The sequence below is a fragment of the Papilio polytes genome, unplaced genomic scaffold (genome assembly GCF_000836215.1).
Source record: "Papilio polytes unplaced genomic scaffold, Ppol_1.0 DF822733.1, whole genome shotgun sequence".
Classification (NCBI taxonomy): Eukaryota; Metazoa; Arthropoda; class Insecta; order Lepidoptera; family Papilionidae; genus Papilio; species Papilio polytes.
This window is the reverse complement of record NW_013526471.1, coordinates 2,065,181-2,075,968: the sequence shown is the minus strand read 5'-3', so window position 1 is coordinate 2,075,968 and position 10,788 is coordinate 2,065,181. Positions and strand designations below refer to the sequence as shown.

The 10,788-nt window shown below is 33.1% G+C and overlaps 5 protein-coding genes across 7 annotated transcripts in view; 3 read left to right on the top strand and 2 right to left on the bottom strand.

Annotated features, from left to right (window-relative positions):
• Nucleotides 1-216: 216 nt before the first annotated feature.
• Nucleotides 217-2,907, top strand: LOC106105769 (nuclear pore complex protein Nup107). Its single transcript, XM_013286206.1, has one exon. It carries the CDS (start codon nt 347-349, stop codon nt 2,861-2,863), a length of 2,517 nt encoding a protein of 838 aa, XP_013141660.1. The 5' UTR covers nt 217-346; the 3' UTR covers nt 2,864-2,907.
• Nucleotides 2,908-3,012: 105 nt separating this feature from the next.
• On the bottom strand, nt 3,013-4,800 carry LOC106105770 (DDRGK domain-containing protein 1). The gene is made up of 6 exons (XM_013286207.1): nt 4,594-4,800; nt 4,422-4,517; nt 4,174-4,295; nt 3,798-3,929; nt 3,470-3,646; nt 3,013-3,317 (listed from the first exon to the last, which is right to left on the bottom strand). The coding sequence occupies exons 1-6, from the start codon at nt 4,688-4,690 to the stop codon at nt 3,057-3,059; spliced, it is 885 nt and encodes a 294-aa protein (XP_013141661.1). The 5' UTR covers nt 4,691-4,800; the 3' UTR covers nt 3,013-3,056.
• Nucleotides 4,801-5,114: 314 nt separating this feature from the next.
• LOC106105693 (transmembrane emp24 domain-containing protein eca) lies at nt 5,115-7,884 on the top strand. Its single transcript, XM_013286119.1, has 4 exons — nt 5,115-5,316; nt 5,558-5,781; nt 6,858-7,001; nt 7,665-7,884. The coding sequence occupies exons 1-4, from the start codon at nt 5,184-5,186 to the stop codon at nt 7,812-7,814; spliced, it is 651 nt and encodes a 216-aa protein (XP_013141573.1). The 5' UTR covers nt 5,115-5,183; the 3' UTR covers nt 7,815-7,884.
• Nucleotides 7,885-8,070: 186 nt separating this feature from the next.
• LOC106105705 (UDP-N-acetylglucosamine transferase subunit ALG13 homolog) lies at nt 8,071-9,060 on the bottom strand. Its single transcript, XM_013286132.1, has one exon. It carries the CDS (start codon nt 8,956-8,958, stop codon nt 8,446-8,448), a length of 513 nt encoding a protein of 170 aa, XP_013141586.1. The 5' UTR covers nt 8,959-9,060; the 3' UTR covers nt 8,071-8,445.
• Nucleotides 9,061-9,574: 514 nt separating this feature from the next.
• LOC106105821 (glutamate receptor 2) overlaps nt 9,575-10,788 on the top strand; it is an 11,966-nt gene continuing 10,752 nt past the window's right edge. The window contains exons 1-3 of one of the 3 annotated variants that reach the window (XM_013286278.1): nt 9,575-10,035; nt 10,201-10,325; nt 10,422-10,547. In XM_013286278.1, the coding sequence (XP_013141732.1) occupies nt 10,235-10,325; nt 10,422-10,547 (217 nt within the window). In that variant the 5' untranslated portion in view covers nt 9,575-10,035; nt 10,201-10,234. Of the gene's footprint in view, nt 10,036-10,200; nt 10,326-10,394; nt 10,548-10,788 lie in introns of all 3 variants that reach the window. The other 2 variants (XM_013286276.1, XM_013286275.1) reach the window with 2 other exon arrangements.

Below are 10,788 nucleotides of genomic sequence, written 5' to 3'. Positions count from 1 at the left end.
TTAGTCAGTATTAAGTTGTGAGCGTTACCAAATGTTTCAACTTGTTGGTTTACTAGTTTACTATGCAGAAACCTGAGATAGAAATCAAAAATTATGTTCTTTTCCGTCACTTAAAACCATCATTAGGTAAACTTGTTTTTACAGGATTTATGCAATTGCAACAAATCATATTTAACGCAGCTTTTATTACCTTTATCCGTTGTGTCAAATTTATAATCTGTTTCAAGGCGCGCAAAACTGTGCTTTGGCGCAATGTTTCTTTCATAGTTTTAAAATATCCAAAATCCAGCTTGATTTCAATTCAAATAAGTTTGTATTTTTGTGAAGTCAATATTTTGCAGTAATTATGAATAACGACAGTTTTCAACTGCACTCGACGCAATTTACACCGTTAAAAAACATACGTTCTAGAATTTTAGTAGCCAGAGAAGATACGTTAAATCTATCGTCAATATTAAACGAAACATCTATTTCCAGACATTTAAACGATACCAGTTTAAGGCAGATTTTAGATGACTCTGCTACCATCGTGAACGCAGGAAATGCCGGTGGTGGATTAAGTGAATCTTTCTTTAAAATAATACAATCGAGCCGGCCCAGCGATGTCTTACATACATTGCAGAGGTTAGCCCATGTTTGTTATGAGTCGTTGGAGCTTGTTGAACCATGGAATAGATATAATGCGCATAACTATTGGCTAGCTGAGGAAGCTAACACATGGAAGCTTCTATATAGTTTGTACGCGGATACACTATTAGATCACCCAGAGTCGCTAGACAGTTTGATAACTGAGGTAACTTTGTCTCAGCAGACGTTAGTCGATGCTCTATATAAAACGGATTCTGGACTGCGACTTATGCTTGTATTGGTGAATTGGCTTGAAACGACTGCAGCATACCAAGAAGAGGCAACAAAGACTTCGGCAACAGTGGTAGGGAATGATATACATTGGGGAAACACTCTTCATGAGCTCCTTATTGGGAATAGTTTGTTTAATAAGGAGAAGAACACGGCTATGGTTACTTGTTTAGACCCTGATGCACCAAGACGTCAAAAGAAAGCTATTCATTCGGATGATCAGAAGGATGATAATGATTTATGTAAGCGAATTTTCACAGAAGTGAGATGTGGTAACTTTGAACAAGCAGTGTCTCTTTGTATCAATGCTGGTCAAGCTTGGAGAGGTGCTGCACTGCAAGGCTGGAGGTTGCTTCATTATTTACCAAGAGAAAACTCTAATTCTCCTGTAGAAATTGCTGGAAATCCTTCTAGAGACCTTTGGAAATGGTGTGCTTTGGGAATAGCTAATAATGTTACGGAAAATATGCATTACAGAGCTACAGTAGCAATTCTGTGTGGCTCTTTAGCAAGTGCTATTCCAATCTGCCAAGGAAATTGGGAAGATTTGCTTTGGGCACATCTCCGAGTACAAATTGTTGCAAGAGTTGATAAATTTCTAAATGAACATCATGCCACTGCGGAAGCAAATACAACTACTACAGAAGTCATGGATTTATTACAGAAAGAACTGCATGTAGAAGAAATGTCCTTGCAGCAAATATTCAGTGCTATTAAAGCTCTTATGAATGGTAAAAGGGAATCAAATTATCAAATTTGCCAGAGGTATTTAATGTTAGGTAGTGTAAGAGCAATAATGCAAGATTCTTTGAATTGGCTGGAGAATGGTGATGAACGATTTGTTAGATTCCTTGCACATTTGGTACTGGTATTGAGACTGATGGGCAAGGACCCACATCATGATATTGGAGATACTGTTTTGGAGAAATATGTCACTCAGCTGGTGAACACACTTATTACTGGATCAGAGGAGAGTCCTGAACTTATAGCATATTATACTTCAGTACTGCCAAATGATAGACAAATACATTTATATGCAGAATTTATGGATAAAATATACAAAAGAAATTTGAGAGAAGGTGTTGTCAAAGCTGGTATTAATGCAGGTTTAGATGTTGCCGCATCAGCACGATTGGCTATTTTAAAAAGTATTGCGGGAATCCAAGAAGGTTATGGTGATATTGAAATGTCAATAAATCAAACTGCCTTTGAAAAGGATAAACCATTAATTGACAATGTTATATCTTCATTAGAATGGCTTTCCCTGATAGAAAACCAACAAATAGAAGCCCTTTGGTTGTGTAATGCTATGGCAAGGAAATTTATTTTCCTAGGCAACACTGATGCAGCATCATCATGTATTGTTAATCTAGAGAAATTGTTTTCAAATATTGTAAATGATAGAATTACATGTTCATCAGAACTTCGGGAATATTTGTGTTTAAAAACATATCTGGAAGGTCTAGAATGTTTTGCTACATGGTACAGGCAGTATATAAGTGGAATGCCTAAAGATGTGGAGCCCTTGTCAGCCGATGCAACTTTCTCTGATAAAGTTCATCATGAACAAAGAACTGCGGTTGTTAAACAACAGAAGGCTCAATGGAAAAATACTGTATATTATCAAGCTCGACATGCTAAAAAAATATTATATGATGTCCTGCTATTTCCCGGTGGTTGGCTGCAAGATCAAAATGATGGCACATCCTCCCAAAACTTTACAGAAGAAGATAAACAGGACAGAGAAAAACAACTGGAGACTTTGAGGAAACTGTGCATTCCAGAAGTTACTATACTGATCTTAAAGATACTGCAAAGCGATGATGATATCAATAATCACAAAGAAGCAGTTAAATTAAGTGATTTGATTGCCGGAGAAAACAGATGTCTTTATAAGGTGTTCACAAAGTCAAAACTTTTGGAGATATTGGACAGGATTAAAGAATCAAGTTTAGTATTAGTGGAGAAAGGCAAAGATATGTTTGGTTATGAATTGGATGAATAATGTTGTTTATATTTATAATTTAATAAACATTTGTATTGATTCTACATGTGTATTTAAATTTTAATCCAAGTAAAAATAACCAATTAGACTGGTCACTGAAATTGGTGTTGAAAATAAAAAGTGAACATTTGTAAATGAAAAAAATATATATTTTATATACATTTAGTAAAATGGCTTTTGTGACAAATTTAAATTAAGACACAGCAACTGGATTCAAGTTAATTAATTCATTGCTTGACTCGGCTAAGTCTGTGATGGACACTCGCCCACGTTGTTTTATAAACTTTGCTACATCTTCTAATTCTTTTTGAGAGATATAAATAAACTTTCCCCTGTCGTCAATAACTCCTGTAAGTTCGCCTGTCGCTTGGAGATCAGTTATTCTGTCGATCGCAGCTTGAGTTTTCAACTTAAAATGTGCTGCCAAATCTTCGAGTAAGACAACCTTTTGTGCCTGTAAAGATTTGTAAATTTTGGTTATTTATGTAGAACCAAGAAATGCCTAAATGCCTAATGGAGCTAAAAAGACCCTTATGGAGAGACCAAATGGTTTTCACACAATTGTTACTGTCCCTATTTCTAAAAAAGATATATGAACTAATTTACCTTAATATAATCAATAAAATCTTTCAGCATATTATCTTTATTTTCTTCCTCATTCTCATCATAACCTTCTCCTTCCACAGTGAAAGCTGCCTTCATTGCTTCATATTCCTCTTGTTCACGTTTCTTACGTTCTTCCTCTGCCTTTTTTTCTGCTTCCTCTGCTTTTCGTTCTTCTTCCTATATAAATAAAGAATTAAATTTGTGACTAACATAAGGTTGAATTTTGTGCCCATATGGTCAAATGATATGACCAAAACATTATTTAGACATGTATAATATTTATCTATACTAATGTAAAAGAAAAGATTGAAAGAATATGGGTTCTTACTTCTCTCTGCTCGTCTAGTTTTCTTTTTTCTTCTTCAAGCTTCTGTTCTTCCATTTTCCTCATTTCCCTCATTTGATCTTCGGCCTCTTTAGCTTTCTTCTTTTCCATTTTAGCTTCTACTTTTGCCCGTTTCTGTATGAAGTTGACAACATTATTAAAGTCATAAATACTAACAGCATATGTTTTTATATCTTATGTTACAGCTATTTTCCTAGAACATTCTAGAATATTCATATGCATTAATTATAAGTTTAAGTACAGTTTTATTCCAATTCTTAACATGTTTAATAAACTTTAGTGTCACAGAAAATGTTAAATAAACCCACAAACTACTCTTCATATATCTATTAATTTTTTTAACTTGAATTTCTATTACCTTAGCCCCCATTTTGTCTACAAATTCTACATTCTGACTACTAGAAGCAGTTTCTTCTTCAACCTCTGCTGCCTCCACTGCAGCGGGCTCCTCTTCAATCAGTGCTGCTTGATGACGTGCGGCTGAAAATATTTTAATTTCTTACATATACATACCTATAGCCCATGTTACTCACAGATAGATTACCTTTCTGACGGTGATAAAATTTTTAATACCTGATTTTCATTATTGTTAATTTAAAAACTTACCATTAGCTCTCATCCGAGCCCTCTGATTCCTGACAGCTTGTACCCTGCTGGGGCCTCCATCGCGTGGCGCAACTGCGGTGGGTTTAGTAGCTCGAGCTATCAAAACCAATTATAAAGCTTTATTGCAATTGTTTGTTGACTAGACACCATAGTTAAAAAAAATAAAACTTACGTTGAGGTCGGTCTTTAAATGAACGGAAAAACGCAAATGTAAATATAATCAAACTTAAGCCACTAATTATAGCTACAGTCAGAAAAACTGGATCCATTTTCTTTAAGAAAATTACGTATTTTAATAATTTTATTAGACGAGCATGAATTTAATATTTTAAATATTATGTAATGTAAAGAATATTTACAGGAATAAAATAAAAACTAAAGTAAAACAGATGGTGTTTTTATTGCATTTGTTTTGTCAATGTCAGTGTCAAATCTATGTCAAAACGTCAGCAGCACACATATTTTTATTTTTAGAAAGAGGCAAAAATATTTAACACATAATGCCAACAGAAACTTGCATTTTTCAGGTATTTGTTGATTCAAATTGATAACAAAACATAAACAATTTCAAATTACTTTAATACAGTAAATACTAGTAATGATTAGACCTTAAATTATTATTTTAATCCAGTTCAACGGAACTTACAAAGATTTTCAAGCGTGAATCGAAACAAACAAAATGTAGCGTAAGATGACGTGTGTCATGTCATATCGATACATTTGCTGATTTGCCGATATTAATTTTCTAAATACGAAAACAATATGTTTTACAAATTATCCTCTTTTATAGCATTATTCCTATTAATAGATGTAACCTCAGCATTATATTTTCACATAGCAGAGGGTGAAAGAAAATGTTTCATAGAGGAAATCCCTGACGACACTACAGTTATAGGTGGGTAACACATTTCTTTTTGTATTAGGACATTTATTTTTGTAAAGACTTCGTGATGTAGCGTATTTATAGATATTTTAATAAAGTTTAAAGCTGTATTTTAGTAAATTTAGTCAAATGAACAATTTGCTAACTCTTGATGAAAGAAAAGACTTGCGGTACCTTTTCAGCAATTCACAAATGTACTTAATCGTTTATTTTCAAATCATTTAGCACAAACTCAATATCTCATCTTTTTCAGTTAATTACAAAGTGGAGTTATATGATCCTAGATCTGGAGGTTTCATGCCATCCACACCTGGTATTGGAATGCATGTAGAAGTGAGAGACCCTAATGACAAAATAGTACTCTCCCGTGTGTACTCGTCAGAGGGAATGTACTCTTTCACATCCACTACTCCCGGTGAACATGTAATCTGCATGTATTCTAATAGTACATCATGGTTCAGTGGTTCTCAGTTAAGGGTAAGTTTACATTAATTCATAAACCTAAAGTTTTAACCATCTTGATAGTTAAAATTGAACATTTATATATTCCAATACAATACAACTTACAAGACAATAAAAAAAATGTATTGATAGAATTGTATACTAGTGCTAGAATATAATCCACACTTCAGCAATGTTATAAATGAGGTGTCTTAAGTAAATATCTTTATAAAAAGCTTTTTTTCAAAACTAGGCATACCAATTTATAAATTGACAAGCTATAATTTTGTATGCCAAGTTTAAAAATTTGGACAATAGTGTATTTGCTTTTATAACTCTTAGCACACTTTGTTTGAACAACTGTTACTACACCATTTCAATTTGAATATCTTACCAATGTTCTTAATGCCAAAGTTTGGATGGATATTTGTTACTCTTGAACTTGTATAGAGATATATATTTGAATTTTCCATTATCTGGATGACTAACAATAATTAGTCTGCTTAATCAAGTTGCCATTATAATTAAATAGTTTATTTTTATATCATACTATATTACAACTACCTACTGGACAGTGTCACAGCGGCTACAACCTTGTATCATTTAAAAATAAACTCAAGTAGAATCCAGAAAGTTTTATAGTGTTTCTACTGAAATGATTTGCATAATGTACTTTATTTTTATACAGAATATCACTATAATATTCACATTATAACCTACTGGCTTTCGCCCGCAACTATGAGCACATGGAATTGAAAAAAATAAATCTAAGTAGCTTATGTGTTCTTCCAGACTATCCACTACATCTATGCCAAATTTCATTGAGATCCTCTCAGCTGTTTATTCAAACTCTAACAAACATCAAACCTTTTGCAAGTGTAATCTTACTTCTTAGTAATATAGATGCAAAGATTTAGGTGGATGGATGGATGTTTGTTAGAATTTGTAGCCTCAATGGCTGAACAAATTTAGATGAAATTTGGCATATACATAGAGGATAGTCTGGAAGAACACATAGACTCCTCACTATTGTTTTTTTTAATTCCCTGCGGATGAAAGCTAGTATTAGATAGTTGACTATTATCTTATTTGTAATTGTATTATGTTTGCAGGTACATTTAGATATTCAAGTGGGAGAGCATGCAGTGGACTATGCGAGTGTAGCTAAAAAGGACAAGTTGTCGGAACTCCAGCTTAGAATCAGACAATTACTGGATCAGGTGCACCAAATCACTAAAGAGCAGAGCTATCAAAGGGTGAATACTAAATATTAAATATATTGTTTGTTTTGTACTAGCTTGTTCTGTGTGGATTCTTCTGCATATTAAATGTTTTCAATTGTTTACATTTTATAAAACTATCATTTGCAAATGTTTAAATTTAATGCCAAATTAAGCGCCAATAGCCTAATGGTTTGGAGTATGGACTACCGATCTTGCGGTCGAGGGTTCCCGCTATTCGACTATTGTCGTAAACTATATCCTTGCACAAGCCTAGAGCTTAGTTGGAATGGTTAAAGGAAATATTAGTAAATTAACAAAAATCTATTAATAATTTTTATTAAAAAAAATTCTTAAGGACAATGAAGGCTTTTGTCACTGCTGTTGGCTTGTATTTTTTATTAGTCTTGCATGACATTTTTTCGGATTTATCCACACATTTAAAGTAAGTAGTGTCAAAACATAGGGATGGGGTTTTGGTGGCCGCTTGCTTGTTTGTTACCTTGTAATATTCAATTAAGCTCCTATTTTCTAGAGAAAAATGTTATGTAATCATTGTGACCTGATAAAGTACAGAAAAGTTGGTGGAAAAATAATAATTCTATTCTCAATTTATGACTATCTTACTTTGTAGTTACTTAGACAACTTTTGTTGTCTAGCTTATATACAATGTGTTTTAATATAATTCTATTTTCCAGCAAAGAGAAGAGAGATTCAGACAAACATCGGAGAGCACAAACCAGCGTGTATTGTGGTGGAGTTTGCTGCAGACGGGTGTACTCATTGGTATCGGCTACTGGCAGATGAGGCATCTCAAGAGCTTCTTTGAGGCTAAGAAACTAGTTTAAATATGTATTGTGCTATTTCTTTGTAATATAAATGCTAAAATAATTTAAACAGTAGTTTTGTTTTGTGATTTTTTTTTGTAAATGATCTGTATTTTTTCAATAAATACTACTACAGAATGTTTTTATGGTTTTATTATTTACAAATGTAAAAAGTTTAGACCTAGGAGGAGATGGATGGATTGTGTAAAAGGTGACAAGATCAAAAAGGGAGTGATGACTGAGATGATGTATGATAGAGTTATGTGGAGGACAAAAACCTGTTGCACCGACCCTACGGGAGTAGGATAAGGAGATGATGATGATGATGAAATGTAAAAAGTAAATAAAACCAGATTTGTTTTATCCTTTGGCATATTTTACCTAAGGACCCTTAATAGGAAACAGATTAAGATAGTAAATTTTAATGCAGTTTTATTTAACCAATTTTACCACAATGTTGGTACTTTATTTTGCAATTTTTTTTAAATATAATACACATGCGGTAATTTTACAGATATCATAGCTCCAAACTGAATTAATATATATTAGCTTATCATTTAGATAACAAAAATATATACAAATATACATCAAAAATTTTTCTAACAGCTCATATTTCTTAATAACTAGTGGAAGAACCTAATAATCATTATTACTAAGTACTTTTAACTTTAAACACATCGTCCAAATATTTAACAAACAATGAGCAGTTAGACTTAGGTAATGGAGTTAGTAAATTGAAGTCAACTGTTTTTAAAGTACTTTCTAAAGTGTCACAAGTACAGTAATATAAATGTCCATCAACTTGCAACTGTTCAGCCAATTCTAACTGATGGTTATCCATTAATTCTTCATTTATGACGACTAATAGAGGTTTATGTGCTTCTAATGCTTCTAAACAACTCCCAGCTCCCGCATGACTTATTACCACGTCCGCGTTATTAATATCTTCTTGTATCGAGTCTTTAAATCTGTACAAACTAAGCTTGATGCCTTCTTTCTCGAATTCCTCTGGATTGATAGCACTGTTTCCTATTTGAAAAGTTAATTCTTCGCAACCAATTTCTCTTAAAGCTTGAAGCACAGATGTTGATGTTATGTATTCGGCTAGTAAATCAAAACGTGTAGTACCCACTGTTACAAAACATTTTGAATACTTTTTAGGCATTTTATGCTTATCAATTATCAAAATAATAGTCGCAAAATACTATTTTGTCTGCACTTGACAATGTCAAACTGCCTACAAGGATCTTATGGCAGTTGGAAAATTTAAGAATTAACGTTGTCATCGGAAAAGTGTCATATTTTGACCAATGAGGAAGCGGAAACTGCCCGGGTGATTGTTGCCATTTTCATAATTTCAAAATTCCTGAAACAAAATCATATGTGCTGATCTAATGTGGGGTGATGAGGGTGATAATGCTAGTTTATTATTACTATTTGTTGTTAATTCTGGACGAAAAAACAAAAAAAATATTAAGTCTACCTCAACTTTGCTTGAATAATCCTAAGCCTATATAATTTTGTGAAGAGGTGTCAATTTAAACAGTAAACAATTGTTAAGGGCTCTCAGATCATAAGTTCCAAATCGTTTGCATATGGTTTCGTTTTGTTTTCATCAAAAGAGTATTTCGAATAAAATTAGGTATTTTTAGTTTGCTAGTAACTCTAAAAACTAGCAGACGTCAACGTCATAAAAAGTGCCATAAGATCCTTGTAAGTCTATACTTTTCGCAAGTATGGTATCGTCAGATGTTAGTTTTATTGCAAATTTACAGCACGAAGTTAGCTATCATCGAAGTTTTGTATAGATAAGTATGCTTGTCTAGGTAGCTTTAATTGAATGAATTAAAAATGAGTAAATGACTAGTTCGTAATGAAACGTCGGAGTTTTGGTGAATGTCGACAATTAGTGTGCATAATTTATTTCGGTAACCTTTTAAGCAGACTCACTTTAATACAGGATGATCTATTCTTAAATTGTTTCATAACTTACATACAAAAGGATAGCACAGAGTTAATTATAGTAATTATTGTAAGACACTGCTGACGTTACATTTGAATAATTCAATTAATGAACATTCTAACAAATGTGTAACAAGATTTTAGTATTTCTAATACAATTTTCCGCTGATTTTAATCAAGCCAACTGTGTTTGGAGCAATATTTAAAAGAAACAGCGAAAAAAATTAATGAAGAACAACACACGCTGTATAATTCCTTTGTTAAGTATTTGAAAGTTCAGGTAACGCTACCCCTTAAACATTTACCACTTGCTTTACGCTTCTATATTAAACGTTACGATGCCAACGCGGCCACCTGCCTCTTAATTAGATTTGAAATAATAACTGCTATTGATTGGATATCGAAAATTATAATAAGAATTATGATTGGAAGGTCATTTTTGAAGGGAGCCTTTGATGAAGTGCATGTGAGGACACAAAATGAAGCTATGGGTGCTGCTTTTATTATATTTATCGTGTCGAGGAAGTGCAGAAGATTTTCCATCTTTGATCACAGCGAATGCTTCAATTGGTAAGAAAATATATCAAATATTTAATATGTATGAATCTTTTTTTCATTAATTTACAATATTTAATCCAGCCGTAGTCTTGGATCGACAATTCTTAGGGGAACAATATCAGTCGATGCTGGAAGAATTGAAGGATTACATCAAGGAATTGGCGCGGGTTGATCTGAAACATGGCGGCGTGGTCGTCCATTATTATTCTTGGACTTCAATCAGCTTGAAGCGAGGTATAATTAATTACTATAAGTATTCCTAAGAATATTTGAAGCAGCAGTTTCGAAATGCCTAGGAATAAGAAAGAAACGTTTCCTAATTAATTTTAAGAGTAAAAGGTGTGAGTAAGCGTGCGTTCGCACGGGCAGACTTTGTACGCCGCGGTAAAGTTCAAGGTCAGCAGACTTTTTACGCCCACGAGATAGGTTTTCGTACGAGCGTAAAAAAATCACTTTTCAATCGTACCTCGTGTCA